The sequence below is a fragment of the Lupinus angustifolius genome, chromosome LG06, assembly GCF_001865875.1.
Source record: "Lupinus angustifolius cultivar Tanjil chromosome LG06, LupAngTanjil_v1.0, whole genome shotgun sequence".
In the NCBI taxonomy this organism is placed as follows: domain Eukaryota; kingdom Viridiplantae; phylum Streptophyta; class Magnoliopsida; order Fabales; family Fabaceae; genus Lupinus; species Lupinus angustifolius.
This window is the reverse complement of record NC_032014.1, coordinates 5,929,617-5,945,461: the sequence shown is the minus strand read 5'-3', so window position 1 is coordinate 5,945,461 and position 15,845 is coordinate 5,929,617. Positions and strand designations below refer to the sequence as shown.

General features: G+C 33.8%; 4 protein-coding genes across 5 annotated transcripts; 2 read left to right on the top strand and 2 right to left on the bottom strand.

Annotated features, from left to right (window-relative positions):
* LOC109349295 (nicotinamidase 1-like) lies at positions 266 to 2,426 on the top strand. The gene is made up of 5 exons (XM_019590046.1): positions 266 to 477; positions 661 to 844; positions 1,323 to 1,456; positions 1,741 to 1,926; positions 2,109 to 2,426. The coding sequence occupies exons 1-5, from the start codon at positions 337 to 339 to the stop codon at positions 2,199 to 2,201; spliced, it is 738 nt and encodes a 245-aa protein (XP_019445591.1). The 5' UTR covers positions 266 to 336; the 3' UTR covers positions 2,202 to 2,426.
* Positions 3,323 to 7,857, bottom strand: LOC109349623 (putative disease resistance protein RGA3). The gene is made up of 2 exons (XM_019590503.1): positions 4,243 to 7,857; positions 3,323 to 3,788 (listed from the first exon to the last, which is right to left on the bottom strand). Exon 1 carries the CDS (start codon positions 7,500 to 7,502, stop codon positions 4,245 to 4,247), a length of 3,258 nt encoding a protein of 1,085 aa, XP_019446048.1. The 5' UTR covers positions 7,503 to 7,857; the 3' UTR covers positions 3,323 to 3,788; positions 4,243 to 4,244.
* LOC109349292 (nicotinamidase 1-like) lies at positions 8,150 to 10,314 on the top strand. Its single transcript, XM_019590041.1, has 5 exons — positions 8,150 to 8,365; positions 8,549 to 8,732; positions 9,211 to 9,344; positions 9,629 to 9,814; positions 9,997 to 10,314. The coding sequence occupies exons 1-5, from the start codon at positions 8,225 to 8,227 to the stop codon at positions 10,087 to 10,089; spliced, it is 738 nt and encodes a 245-aa protein (XP_019445586.1). The 5' UTR covers positions 8,150 to 8,224; the 3' UTR covers positions 10,090 to 10,314.
* On the bottom strand, positions 10,669 to 13,361 carry LOC109349291 (beta-ureidopropionase-like). Of its 2 annotated transcripts, XM_019590039.1 has the most exons (6): positions 13,070 to 13,361; positions 12,881 to 12,988; positions 12,500 to 12,688; positions 12,186 to 12,413; positions 11,881 to 12,105; positions 10,670 to 11,642 (listed from the first exon to the last, which is right to left on the bottom strand). In XM_019590039.1, exons 1-6 carry the CDS (start codon positions 13,187 to 13,189, stop codon positions 11,277 to 11,279), a joined length of 1,236 nt encoding a protein of 411 aa, XP_019445584.1. In that variant the 5' UTR covers positions 13,190 to 13,361; the 3' UTR covers positions 10,670 to 11,276. The 2 variants fall into 2 exon arrangements, with proteins under 2 accessions (XP_019445585.1, XP_019445584.1); XM_019590040.1 differs by lacking the exon at positions 12,881 to 12,988 and having other exon boundaries at positions 10,669 to 11,642.

Genomic DNA, 15,845 nt, shown 5'->3' with positions numbered 1-15,845 from the left:
TCTAAATCACCTAAGGTGTGATTCTACTATCCTTTGTTTATTTTTTAAAATTAAAAATACTTAATTTATTGCCTCTGTGTTTTAAGAAAATATTAAATTAGCATGGCAGAGTTGGATATCTTTGGTGGTGAAAGATGATTGTGATATGGTTGAGAAAAGTCTAAGTTCTTATCAACAATGGGATTTGTTTTGACTTTTCTGCTAAATTGAGTCACGGACTTACATTATGGAGATTGGACTCACTACATTATAAAATCATATCCTATGTGTCATGCTGAATACCACAAAATTCCTTGCATCCAATTGATTACTTACTGAAGTAATAACCAAACCAAAATGGTGTCACAAACAGTAGAACTCCTAAAGAATGAGATTCCTCTGGAGCAAGAATCAGTGATTTTAGCTGAAGACAGTGTAAATGGTCTTGTTCTTGTGGACATCATAAATGGTTTCTGCACAGTTGGTGCTGGAAATCTGGTACCTGATTAATTGCTCTACCTTCTTTTTTTAAGTCAAGTGTTGAGATAGTCTTGTGTGTTTTTATCTTTACTTATTTTTATGTTTCTCAGTTTTAGTAAACTAGAATAGAGTTGTCTTCAATGATTTTCCTTTTTTGCTCTTGAAGTGGATCAAGCCTTAAGTGATGGATGATATTTTCAGGCTCCAAGAGTACCAAATAGACAAATTTCAGGAATGATCAATGAATCAGCAAGGCTAGCTAGACTGTTCTGTGAGAAGAAATTGCCAGTTATGGCTTTCCTGGATTCTCACCATCCTAACAAGCCAGAGGACCCTTATCCTCCTCACTGTATTGCTGGGACTGATGAATCAAATCTGGTTCCAGGTTTAGCAACCATTTTCATATTTTTCTCTTCTTACTCTCTTAAATATTAGGCACATGATTTTCTTGCATGATATGTATATTAAAATGGATACATAACCAGATACATGTGGTACTACTAATTTTGTAACATATATGCTAAGTTGTACACTTATTAAGTTCAATAATACTTTTTTTGCTCAGAATTATACCTGCAATTCATGAATCTGAGCAAGTATCTTTTGAACCACTTAGGGAAAGGGTGCTTACAGCCTCTCTTACTACAACTACTAAGGAATAAGTAAAGATTTTCTGTAATCCTGTATCAACCAAAAGCATCTAATTGTTTCTATTCACTGAACAGCATTTTGAATGCTATACATATTCCCTAATACTATACTGAGATGTGAATTTCCACTACTAATGGTTCAACTGTTTTCAAAACCCCCATGCTCCCCTTCTCCATCTAAATTCATGTTGTCTTGTTTTTCTTGAATTGCAGCTTTAAGATGGCTAGAGAATGAAACCAATGTAACAATCAAGCGTAAGGATTGTTTTGATGGATATTTGGGCTCAATAGAAGAAGATGGTTCTAACGTTTTTGTAGATTGGGTGAAGAAGAATAAGATCAAAACTGTGAGTGTTACTGCAATTTGAGTATTATTGTAATTGTTACTGTTGCAACTAAAATATTCAGATATGAAGGTCATCTCATGTGAAAAGAAAAATATATACAACTGCTCTAAATAATGTGACCATCTTAAAATTCATGGGACCTTATGCAAAAGGTCTTGTATCTATAATCTATCTATTATCTCTTCACATGAAAGCATTTCATTCCCCTATAGCTAGATAAAAGTCTAAACTTTTAATATCATCTTATACAACCACTAATTAATTTATTGATTGTATTGGTGAAGCTGGTTGTTGTAGGTGTATGCACAGATATCTGTGTTCTGGATTTTGTATGCTCAACAATGTCAGCTAAAAACCGCGGTTTTCTGAATCCCCTAGAAAATGTGGTGGTGTATTCACATGCCTGTGCTACCTTTGATATCCCTCTAGAGGTTGCTAGAAACAACAAAGGAGCTTTAGCTCATCCTCAGGTATGTAGATATATCTATAAAAAAAGCTTATATAATAATACAAACTATTTAAGCATCAGAAGTGCATTTTCATAAGTAAATATAAGCTGTCTGGATATCTGTCTTCAAAAGAAATATAAGCATGTGTCAAAACTAAGGCATAAGTTGAATTCATTTTTGCAAATGTAATGTACCATTTGCAGGAGTTTATGCATCACGTAGGTCTATATATGGCAAAAGAACGAGGAGCCAGAATAGCAAACCAAATATTGTTTGATGCAGCAGAGAAGGTATGAAGTACATGCCTGGTGTGTGGGGCAGTGGGTATTCAGAATAAAGCTCTCTTAGATGGAGGCACTAATAATGTGTGAAGCCCTAAGTGTGTGTAAACTTACTGGTTGAAATCTATAAGATTTCTTATATGTATATGATAAAATGAAAAAGGAGTGCTATGTTTCTTGTATCTGGACCTAAATGTGTGTACGCATTATCAGTGGAAATATATAGGACTTTTTATATGTGTGATCATCTATGACAGAAAAAGAGTAATCCAAATTGATTTATAGTAGATGATTATTATCCATCCTTTATCTTTCATTAGAACTAGTGCTATGGTAAGTGGTGCAAATGCAGCATTTCAGTGTGCTGCTTGCATTATCTTTTATTTCATAATACTCATAGCAACTTGAATGTAAATAAAATATAAAAATTCATAGTTTTGGTTGATGATTTATTAATGGCTACATGGAGATGAGAACTTTTTGGGAAAAATGATCTTTTTTTCCTATTAGCAAGTATAACTGTACTCAATGCAGCCACAAGTCATTTTTTTTTGTTTATCACATGTATCCTTGCACCGGAGGCAATCCTCCTTGCCAGGAATATCTACAGGTATGTGAGCTAACTCTCCCTGCAGACATTTTTTTCATCAACAAGACTTGAACTCGAGACTTTGCTTGCTCAAGGGGAATCAAACATGTACTACTTGAACCAACGTTCGTTATTCAGTCACAAGTCATTTGTCACAATGAGAATGCAACACTCAAAATCACAAAGAAATCAGAGAAATGGTGAAAATATATTTGACAAATTCTCATTTATTAAGAATATGAATCTAGATATGTAATCTGAAATTTGTCTTAATTAGTAAACATGATGCGGTTAACAATGTCTTTACAGTACAGTTAGATTGAGTTTTTTCTTTCATCATACAAATTATTGTAGATTACAGAATCTACAACAAAATTTAGATGCTTTTCGGAACAAAGTAAGTTTCTTTTGAAATGCTGAAGTTGGACAGTGAAATAAAAAAACTCTCATAAGAAATTAAAAGGCCATGGAGTCATGAAAAATATTGAAGATGATAATTATCATCAATGTACAGTTTTTTTCATAACTCTGCACAGAAGTTTGTGACTTAATGTTTCAGCCTGAGTTGCATATATAACAAAATAATGAGATGGCTTAAACTTCATTCAAGATAAAATAAGCACCTGCCAACAGAACAGGAAATAAACCCTGAAAAATGAGACCCTCTTGGTCCTGAACTATAAAATTAAACATGAAAGTTCACACCATAGAGAATTGCACGATATGCAACCTTCAATATGCAGAACTATCCATCAAAGTGAACTTTTTAATACACTGAAAGGATGATATGGTTGTTTGTGAAACCTTATCAAAGGAAGCCAGAATAAGCATACTAGCAGTTAAGGAACCATGAAAGATTTCAAGATCATAAACTTCTTAAGATTTAACCGGGAATGGTTGACACTTGACAACACTGAACTCTTCATATACCACTTGCAGGTAGCACCAGATTTTCATTCTCAAAAGCCCAAAACTTTCTTGGTTAACATGTGAACCTTCTGCAGTTTAGAGCCCTGAACATGTGGAATAATAACATAAATTTAGTTCCAGAATAACAGATTGTGCTGTAAGAAGAATACTTTGAAGTCTAAGTGGGTTGATAGACCCAAAATATTTGTTCCCTATTATTGATTTTGAGAGTTCAAAAGGTATATCTTTTGGGAGTTCGGCTAGATAGTAAGGGTAAGAAGATCCTACCACTAATAAGTGCATTTGAAATTTAATGCCGTCGATATTCTAGAATTGACATAAGAAAATGAAGAGAGGAAACATAACAAAATGTTCAGTGAAATATTAAAATCTGCTTGTATATTTAAAATATTTCAACATTAAAAATCACTTTGAACTAACCCAACAAAAATTCTTATCTTCTTTATCTATAAAATCTCTAACAATCTTTACTTCTCCTCCCTTTTATCAACACAAGGAGGGCATTAGTATAGAAAGGATTCTGAAATCTGAATATACCTTCACGCTATACCATATGTTGTGTAACAACCACCTCGTTCGCTAGTGTATATAGTTTCTGGACTCACATGAATATCCGGAATGTGAGGAATTGTTGGCCAATCTTCCTCAGCCGGTATCTTTAACTCTGGGCAACCATATATTGACAAACTTTGCAAAGTGCTAAGGCATTGAATGCTCATTGGAAGATGCATCAACTTGGGGCACTTAGATATTATTAATGAGTGAAGCAAGGCAAGATTTCCCAACCAATCAGGCAAGGATCTCAAGTTACAAAGATCACACAATGTTAAGGATTGGAGGGAGGTCATATGTTGTAAAGATTCGGGGAAACCTTGCACCTCCGGGCAACTGGAAATTGTCAAATCCTCAAGAGAAGTCAAGTATTGAAAACCTGTTGAAAAATTAAACTTGCAATAGGACACAATTTCTAATCTTTTGAGAGAGAGAAACCCTTGCAACATTTGATCTGTCACTGGCTCTAGGCTGTTGCAGTGGTTAATATTAAGTTCTTGGATAGCATTAAGGTTCATGATTTCAAGTGGGAGTACCTCAAGTTTGGAGTAATAATAAATCTCCAGTTTCTTTAGAGAAGTAAGGCCACGTAGCATCTCATCGGGAAATGAAATTAACTCTTCATTGTCCATAAACCGTAAGCATTCAAGACTATGAAATATGTGAATTGAGCTTAGCAAATCATGGCTGGATTTCCCCTCTATTTGTAGTTGTTTGAGAGATGGAAGGCAAGGCAAGGCCAATTTTGGACAATGACTAATTTGCAGGAATTCTAGAGCTATGTAGTTTCCCACAAGTCCAACATCATATGGTTCATTGTCCATGTGTTTCAGATGTTTCATGTTAGATATCTTAAGGAAATTTAGAGATGGTAGTTTTCCCAGCGGTGGAAGGTGTAAACAGCTTTCACAGTCCATGAGGTTTACACAACTTAAATTCTTGAGAGAATGGCTGGCTATCCATTGTGGGAATGTCACTCCTGGATATCCTTCCACGCAAAAAGTTTGCAATTCTTTGGGATGAGGTTGAAGCACTTCAATAATTTGCTCCACATTTTCTTGTACTTGAGATTCTTCATTTCTGTCCCATGACAACACCAATTTGTTCAGTTGCTTACTTTTCAAATTGGCATCTTTGGCATCCATTACATTTTTTACTCTTTCCATGTGTTTGATGTGGAGCTCTCCTGTAAGGTTTAGTTGACCCAATTCACCCAAAAGTAACCCTCTTTGTTTACCAACAATGTACATGCTTAAAGTCCTCAGGGAAGTTAACCTTCCTATCTCAGGAGCCAATCTTGATAGTGAGTTGCATTCTGTCAAACATAGATGCCGAAGAGATTTCAAAAATTTTACGCGGTCGGGTAACCTTTGGAGAAAATGACAACAATGTAAGTTCAAAATCTGCAAATTCAACAACTTACATAGGGATTTTGGAAGAGTTTTGAAGGTACCGTGTGAAAGATTCAAGTACCTTAGATGTTTGAAATAACCAATTGAGGATGATAATTTTGGTAGCGCCTTAATGTCAAGCAACCTCAGAGAATAACATCTAAATACATGAGATAAAAGTTGGACATATTGCTGGCTTGGATTTTGTATTATACAAGTTCTCAATGATTGGAATTGGTGTAATTGGATTGAATCAACTAGCTGTTTAAATGACTTCCCATTGTGAATTAAGAGATGGCAGATTCTTTCAGACAACCTAGTTACACCATTGTCATTTGTATTGTGGCAAACTCCCTCTGCAATAGACTGAGAAAGATCATGAACTAGATCGTGCATCTTGAAATATGTAATTTTGCCAAATTCATCAGTCTCAATATCTTGAAACAATGATCTCCAATATAATTCATTCACCACCTCATCACCAACATCCTCAGCTTCCAACATTTGGTTGGATGAAATGAATCCATTAGCCACCCAAAGTTTGATCATAAAATGCTTCCCAATTATTTTACCTTTGGGAAATATTGCACAGAAGGCAAAACATTGTCTCAATTGTATGGATAAGTTCAAGTAGCTTAATCTCAAGGCAGGCATGACAGAGTTCTCATCTTGTGTTAGATTCCATAGCTTGCTTTCCTTGACATAGAGCCATTCCTTCTCCTCTCTTTTAAAGCGCAACAAACCTCCAAGTGTTTTTGCTGCAAGAGGCACTCCCCCACACTTCTTTACAATTTCCTTCCCTATGACCACAAGCTCTGTGCATTCCTCATTTGGCTGAAAAGCTCGCTGTTTAAATACTTCCCAACAATCATCTTTAGATAGCACTGATAATTGATAAGGAGGCGTTGTTCCCATAATGGATGCAACCTTTGAAAGACGAGTAGTGACTAATATTGAAGCACCCTTTGCTCCACAAGCTAATGCATTTTTCAATCTCTCCCAATTCTCTTGGTGTTCATCCCAAACATCATCCAAAACAAGCAAAAATCTTTTCATTTGAAGCAGCTTTTGAAGTTTCTTTTGTAGTGGATCAAGATCCAAATCTTCACATGCCTCCCCAGACGCTGATTCGATGATAACTTTTGTCATTCTCTTCAAATTGAAATCTTCTGAAACACATACCCAAATTCTTTGCTCAAAGTGATTAACTACTCTCTCATGATTATAGATAAGTTGGGCAAGAGTTGTTTTTCCAAGTCCACCCATACCTACTATGGGAAAGATAGTTAAATCCTCAAAATTAGAAGCATCACCAACCAAAAACTTTACAATTTTATCAGCATCTTCTTCTCTTCCATAGATCTGAAGTTTGGTAGCAATTGAGGTGGTTTGGCGCCAGTCTATGACTCTATTTCTCCTCTCTGTATGCATCTCAATGAAATGAAACTGATTTTTTTCTTCAGCAATTTCACCTAATCTATCTCTTATCATTCTCATTTCCTTAGCAATTTTCCGACGGAAAATGACATGTTTGGGATTAAAAGAGGATAAGCAAGAGGTTTGTACCTTGTCCAACAATCCACTTCCTCCATACTCGAGCTGCAAGGCTTGAGTCGCGCACTCGTCTAAGATGTCATCCAAGATATGAGCTGCATGCTCCAGCTTTTGCAGCCAATCCTTGATAGCTCTATATGAGAATTGCTTCTCCTCAGCATCTTCAAGAGTTGCCTTCATTGCAGTGAGTGTGCTGGAAAGCCTTTTCAAGTCTTGATCAAATCCAAGAAAAAGTCCTAGCTCTTTTTGAATGAGTGAGCTTAAATTCTCAAGCACAACTTCAAGGATTGCCTCTGCCATCTTGTAACTCACAAAATTAAAATGTAAGATAGATTGTATGTAGTGATAATATCAAATGAAAAGATTTTTAACAAGGAGATTTTTGCCTTGACGTATGAAGTCAACAAGCAGGCCATAGATAATGTCTAGTTGGAAATTGTTTGGAAGCAACATGGTGTAATGACAAGTAGGGGGAAAAATAAGCAACTTTAATGAAAGGATGAAAATTCTTTGAGTGAGAAAATAGTGGAGGGAGACTATTAAAAAGGTAAAGTATCACGTAAACTTTTGTTTATTTTTAATAAGGACAACCCGGTCTTTATCCCACTAGCGAGGTCGATAATATGGACTAGCTTTCGTTTAATCTATTATCTTTGCAGGATGTCGATTGAACTTCTTCATGCACGTCTAAATCACCTAAGGTGTGATTCTACTATCCTTTGTTTATTTTTTAAAATTAAAAATACTTAATTTATTGCCTCTGTGTTTTAAGAAAATATTAAATTAGCATGGCAGAGTTGGATATCTTTGGTGGTGAAAGATGATTGTGATATGGTTGAGAAAAGTCTAAGTTCTTATCAACAATGGGATTTGTTTTGACTTTTCTGCTAAATTGAGTCACGGACTTACATTATGGAGATTGGACTCACTACATTATAAAATCATATCCTATGTGTCATGCTGAATACCACAAAATTCCTTGCATCCAATTGATTACTTACTGAAGTAATAACCAAACCAAAATGGTGTCACAAACAGTAGAACTCCTAAAGAATGAGATTCCTCTGGAGCAAGAATCAGTGATTTTAGCTGAAGACAGTGTAAATGGTCTTGTTCTTGTGGACATCATAAATGGTTTCTGCACAGTTGGTGCTGGAAATCTGGTACCTGATTAATTGCTCTACCTTCTTTTTTTAAGTCAAGTGTTGAGATAGTCTTGTGTGTTTTTATCTTTACTTATTTTTATGTTTCTCAGTTTTAGTAAACTAGAATAGAGTTGTCTTCAATGATTTTCCTTTTTTGCTCTTGAAGTGGATCAAGCCTTAAGTGATGGATGATATTTTCAGGCTCCAAGAGTACCAAATAGACAAATTTCAGGAATGATCAATGAATCAGCAAGGCTAGCTAGACTGTTCTGTGAGAAGAAATTGCCAGTTATGGCTTTCCTGGATTCTCACCATCCTAACAAGCCAGAGGACCCTTATCCTCCTCACTGTATTGCTGGGACTGATGAATCAAATCTGGTTCCAGGTTTAGCAACCATTTTCATATTTTTCTCTTCTTACTCTCTTAAATATTAGGCACATGATTTTCTTGCATGATATGTATATTAAAATGGATACATAACCAGATACATGTGGTACTACTAATTTTGTAACATATATGCTAAGTTGTACACTTATTAAGTTCAATAATACTTTTTTTGCTCAGAATTATACCTGCAATTCATGAATCTGAGCAAGTATCTTTTGAACCACTTAGGGAAAGGGTGCTTACAGCCTCTCTTACTACAACTACTAAGGAATAAGTAAAGATTTTCTGTAATCCTGTATCAACCAAAAGCATCTAATTGTTTCTATTCACTGAACAGCATTTTGAATGCTATACATATTCCCTAATACTATACTGAGATGTGAATTTCCACTACTAATGGTTCAACTGTTTTCAAAACCCCCATGCTCCCCTTCTCCATCTAAATTCATGTTGTCTTGTTTTTCTTGAATTGCAGCTTTAAGATGGCTAGAGAATGAAACCAATGTAACAATCAAGCGTAAGGATTGTTTTGATGGATATTTGGGCTCAATAGAAGAAGATGGTTCTAACGTTTTTGTAGATTGGGTGAAGAAGAATAAGATCAAAACTGTGAGTGTTACTGCAATTTGAGTATTATTGTAATTGTTACTGTTGCAACTAAAATATTCAGATATGAAGGTCATCTCATGTGAAAAGAAAAATATATACAACTGCTCTAAATAATGTGACCATCTTAAAATTCATGGGACCTTATGCAAAAGGTCTTGTATCTATAATCTATCTATTATCTCTTCACATGAAAGCATTTCATTCCCCTATAGCTAGATAAAAGTCTAAACTTTTAATATCATCTTATACAACCACTAATTAATTTATTGATTGTATTGGTGAAGCTGGTTGTTGTAGGTGTATGCACAGATATCTGTGTTCTGGATTTTGTATGCTCAACAATGTCAGCTAAAAACCGCGGTTTTCTGAATCCCCTAGAAAATGTGGTGGTGTATTCACATGCCTGTGCTACCTTTGATATCCCTCTAGAGGTTGCTAGAAACAACAAAGGAGCTTTAGCTCATCCTCAGGTATGTAGATATATCTATAAAAAAAGCTTATATAATAATACAAACTATTTAAGCATCAGAAGTGCATTTTCATAAGTAAATATAAGCTGTCTGGATATCTGTCTTCAAAAGAAATATAAGCATGTGTCAAAACTAAGGCATAAGTTGAATTCATTTTTGCAAATGTAATGTACCATTTGCAGGAGTTTATGCATCACGTAGGTCTATATATGGCAAAAGAACGAGGAGCCAGAATAGCAAACCAAATATTGTTTGATGCAGCAGAGAAGGTATGAAGTACATGCCTGGTGTGTGGGGCAGTGGGTATTCAGAATAAAGCTCTCTTAGATGGAGGCACTAATAATGTGTGAAGCCCTAAGTGTGTGTAAACTTACTGGTTGAAATCTATAAGATTTCTTATATGTATATGATAAAATGAAAAAGGAGTGCTATGTTTCTTGTATCTGGACCTAAATGTGTGTACGCATTATCAGTGGAAATATATAGGACTTTTTATATGTGTGATCATCTATGACAGAAAAAGAGTAATCCAAATTGATTTATAGTAGATGATTATTATCCATCCTTTATCTTTCATTAGAACTAGTGCTATGGTAAGTGGTGCAAATGCAGCATTTCAGTGTGCTGCTTGCATTATCTTTTATTTCATAATACTCATAGCAACTTGAATGTAAATAAAATATAAAAATTCATAGTTTTGGTTGATGATTTATTAATGGCAGGTCCAGCTAGTTCATAGCAAGTTGCTTTCGCCTTTCTGTAAAAATTAAAATGTTATAAGAAAAACGATGAATGTTGTATGAATGAACGGAAGTAGCATTAAAAATGAACGAACATAAAACTTGGGACACACTTAGGTTACATCTTTCACCTTTCTCGATATGGAGATTCATTTTAGTGAATCAAGGTTAAATATTATCCTCATTTTCTTTTACTCTGTATCCTGAGTTTCCAAGTTTCACCCGATTCCCATACCACCTCACTTCTTTTTATGGAAAGATCATTCATCTTAACAGAAAGAACAGTGATACTAACCCTGCATGCATAAAACTAAGCATGGTTGTGAATTCATGACAGGAATATAATAAGAAAAAATAGAAATTATATACAACTTATTATGAAAGATACAGAGCCCTTCCATAATAAGTTCAATAGAGAGGCTCGTACATGGTGGTTTTAGTGCTAATATAATGAATCAACTTAGTTTTGAGGGGCGAAGGAATACTTCATATCCCAGGGTTTGATAACAGTTGCTTATACTTCATCTCTCACAGCTCTACCAGCATAATTGGTCACCCTTTTCTTTCTCCTTTGTTTTTTACATTATGACATAGAGCTGATTTTAATATCTCAGTGTAGAAGATTTAGTTAAAGTTTTTGTTGGCAATCCCACCACAGACCACAGTCTGAACTAAAAGCAATAAACACATTAACACAATGCAGTGCAGAAATAGATTACGATTTACAAGGACTTCTTGCGCAACAAGGGGTCACTGGTCACTTGAGGCTCAAAATCTGGTTTCACATAGTGGGCCAATGTCTCCGCATATAGGTCATATCGAGAAGTCATCCTGAAACCCCACTTGTCTTTCACCTGCCTACATAAGTTAAGATCCATGTCTGTGATCAGTAAGCCATCCCTGTTACGAGATAGAGATGGAGTGCAGGATGCGTCTGGTGCTGAAATATGACTGGATCCATAAAAGTGCCCAAAATCAGCATGTGCTGGCTTTCCATCACCAGAAGTAAATGGATTGGGGAATGTCTCAGTCCCAACGCGATTGATTGAAGCAACAAAATAATTGTTTGCTATTGCAGCATTACGTGCCTGAAAAATATGAATGCTTTTAAGTCATATACTATAGTGCCGCTGTTCTAAAAGTATAAAATCTGGCTATTGCTTCTAACTAAGTTAGCACAGGTTAGGAAAGATGGACTCTTATTGATTAATGACGTATGAATTAATTTCATGTTAAATATGCCTACCTATAGGCATTAGCATCAAATCATAGTTAAAATCCACCACAGTGCTCGATTCAGTCTTGAAGAAAGATAAAGCAACCTACCTCTATTGGCCACATTGGTTCACTGAGTTCACCAACAGTGGCAGAAGGGTTGAAAACAATCTCCGCTCCATTCAATCCAAAGGCTAACCAGTTTAAGGGATGGTGCCTACCATAACATATATTAATGGCAATCTTTCCGAAAGCTGTTTCGAATACAGGGTGGCCAGTATTTCCCTCCATATAATATGTGCTCTCATTGAAGTCCCCAACTCTTGGTATATGGTTCTGCCAAATGTCAGGAGTGACTGTGTTCATGAGATAGCTGAAAGAGAAGCTTTTGTGTTAGATTATAAGCAATAGGTTACCTTCCTGTGCTTTCCAATTATGTTGCCACGATTTCCAATTACAACAGCAGTGTTCCAAATAACCTCTCCATGGTTAATATCCCTCTCAAGGATTGAACTTATAATCACCATGTTATATTTCAGAGCAAAGCTTTGCAAAAAAACCGTTGATTCCCCATCAACAGGTTCTGCAAATTCACACCACCTTTTCTCTCGAGTACAAAAGGCAAATGGCATCATCCATGCTTCCTGTAAAGAAATTATATAAAATCATTTAACATTTTCAGATCAGAGTACGAACACAATTGGTCCATGCACATACTCACACAACCTACCTGCAAGCATAATATGTTGACTCCTGAAGAACCTGCAGCATCAATGATTGGCTTTAGTTTCTGAAAGATAGCCTTCTTTTGATCCGAGAAGTGAGCAGTTGTTGGAAGAGAAATAGAATTCTGAATCACGCCAACCCTCACTACTCGAGGTTCTCTTAATAATTCTTTGTCAGCATGAAAGCAGAATGCCTGAAAGAAATCAACTTTACCATTGTTGTATCTTTTAGCCTTACATCTCTACACCAACGCCTAATTAATATGGTAAACTAAAACCATCTTATTTAACCAATTAGAGATAATAGATTTCAACATGATTTAACAGAAAACATTCTTAAAGGCTGTGTCATAAATGGAGAAAAAAAAAACAGATTTTATTCAAACCTGGAGGTCAAAACCATGTTGAAGAGAGAGAGATGTAGCAGATTCTTGGAGAGCAATTGTTTGAAGTGGTTTTCCACAATTAAGCCCAGTAAGTAAACGGTTAACTTCCTACAACACAATAAATAAGCCATCTTTGGATGCAATCATGCAAACCCAGATACTATTTTTATATGAATAGTTTTACTTTACCTGGAAGATATGGGGATTGAGATTGTCCTTAAGAAGACGGTGAAGTGAATCATATCCGCAGATTGAACCATCACCACCACCTTCTTCCTTCGCTGCTCCTCCGTTTTGGGTCTTCTCCATCTCCCTCCTCCTTCTTCGATCTCCGATTAATGATTACGAACTACTCTTCCTCAATGTTTTGGAAATGGATTGATATTGATCAAATCATAAACGAGAGTAACGGGAATTGTGGTGTCCGAGTTGGATCGCCAATAATGCACCATATCCTAATCCTAATAATAAATATATCCTAATAATAAATAATGGGAATTCTATGTCGAGCACGTGATTGTTCAATTTCTCAACGTAAAAACGTTACTGTCAAGATTACCTGGACTTGTGATATCTCAAACTCATATAAGGGTTTACTATCAACAAAATTATCTTCTCACCTTACACTGTTTGGTTTAGAGAAAGAGAAAAGTTAAAAGGGAAAAGAAGTTGAGGAAGGAAAAATTGAGAGAAGAAATTTAGTAGAAAATGTGATGATTTTTTTAGGCATTTGGTATCATAGAAAATGAAAATAAAGTGACGAGAAAATAATTTAATTATCATTAATAATAATATTTTCTTTGTACTATCAAAAATATGTTATCTCAAAATATGTCCCAAATTATATCTTAAATCAATGAAAACATGTGAATTAAAAAATTAAATATTTATTATTTTTTTCTGTTTTTCATTCATCGTTGTTAGTTTGGAACATGGTTTGAGACATACTTTAAAAATAATTGATTATGATACAATTTGTTCTACTTGTTTTCCTCTCTGGAGAAAAAACATAATGGCATGGGCCCACCAAAATTTTTTTTCTTCCTCTTTTTTCACCCTAACCAAACATACATGTCAAATAGAAAAAATAGTATGAAATTCACACTTTTGTATCCCATGTATAAATTTATCTTCTTTCATATGTGAAAAACTAACATCTTATGTTTCTTTTGCTGCTAGGGGACACTAAAGTGTGTCTAAACATTATCTAAAGATTTCTAATTCCACAAATGATGGTAAGGTAGTTGTTTATGTGGAAACATTTCAAAACTCACATTGTTTATGAATACAATGTAATTTAATAATTCTGCATAGTTCAAATAAATAAGCAATAAAATGATAACAAGTACCCATATATCATATAAATATAAAACACTTGTGCATATATGTAATTATTATTTATGTACAATAAAAACGTACAACAACAAGCGCATATCGTATTTTTATTAAAATACCTTTGTAAAAATTGTCATATTTTATACCTAAAAGTTTGTATATTATAAATTAAAGCACGACTAACTAAAAAAATAAGAATACATTAAGCATAAAACAGATTTTATGTACAAATAACTCTACTATAGTCTATAACATGAAAATACATAATTTTTAAGATATTTCAATAAAGTATAAAAGACTCAAAATAGTTACGAACCTAGATTCTAGTGTCAAATAAAGCAATGTAAATATTTCATGTAATTTATATAATAACTATTTTTCTTGAGGGAAAATAGTAATCCAATGTATAAATTAACTACACATGAAATTCATAATTATTTTTAAGTAGTGTAAAGCCTATAATCTTATATTAAAATAAATTTTCTATTAATTATTTGAGATATTTGTTTATGTTGCCTCGGCTATTAATAATTATCATGGGTGGAGTAAGAGACATAAAAGATTATTTCATAATTAAAATAGTGGGGGAGAACAATGTTGGAGAAAAGTCAAATAAGAAGTTTTCAAAAGAAAAAGAAAGAGAAGTGAAAACACATGGTGGGGTGATAATGAATTTCTACATAGCATTAAAATTATAAAAAAATTGATTAGCAATTATTACGTTCTTGTGATTTTATAAATTGTTATGGCTTAGAAAGTATTGTCATTGGTGGCTTTGCAAATTTAAACACCAACTTTGACTTATATCTCAGGTTTTTTTGTGATAATACAATTGATTACAGATATTTATATATACACATTAGTAATATAAAAAATAAAAATTACTACGTCCTCTTAGATCAATGAGATTTAAAATAGTTTATTCTCTTGTAACAAGAAAACTATATTTGTTTTCGAACATTATAAATATATTTGAATAGCATACTTACATGCTTTTAATTAGAAACTCATCTTCTAAAAACTTGTATGAATTAAACATTAAAGGTACGTAAACAATTTCCAAAACAATAATACTACTTAAAATAACAGTATTAAAAAATGCAACTATAATCATACATAACCTATAAGAAGTAAGAGATTTAAAAGATAGTAACAATATTTAAATTTGTTGAGGTCATAAAAATATACATGAAATTAAATGCAAATATAGAAATTCAAATTTAAAACATTTGATTCTAATAACACAGTATAATCATCATGATAATTAAGGTTTAATCTTCCTTAAAACCATACCTAAATTGATTTTAATATCAATAATAAATTCAACACATTAATTAATACTTTAATATTTCTTATAATCACACAAAAATTGATTATAATAACACACAAAATCATCTTCTGTGTTGATTAAAGCTGTAATCTTCCTTAAAATTGTGTATACATTTATTATAATTTAAAGAATAAAATCATCATCTTAATTAAAACTTTAATATTTTTTTAAATCACATACACATTGATTGTAATATTTAGAATATATTCATCATGTTAATTAAGCCTCACAGAAGTCAAATTCATAAAGTAAAATGAGAATCTAAAATTTTTAAGCAAGAAATGTCACATAAACAATATG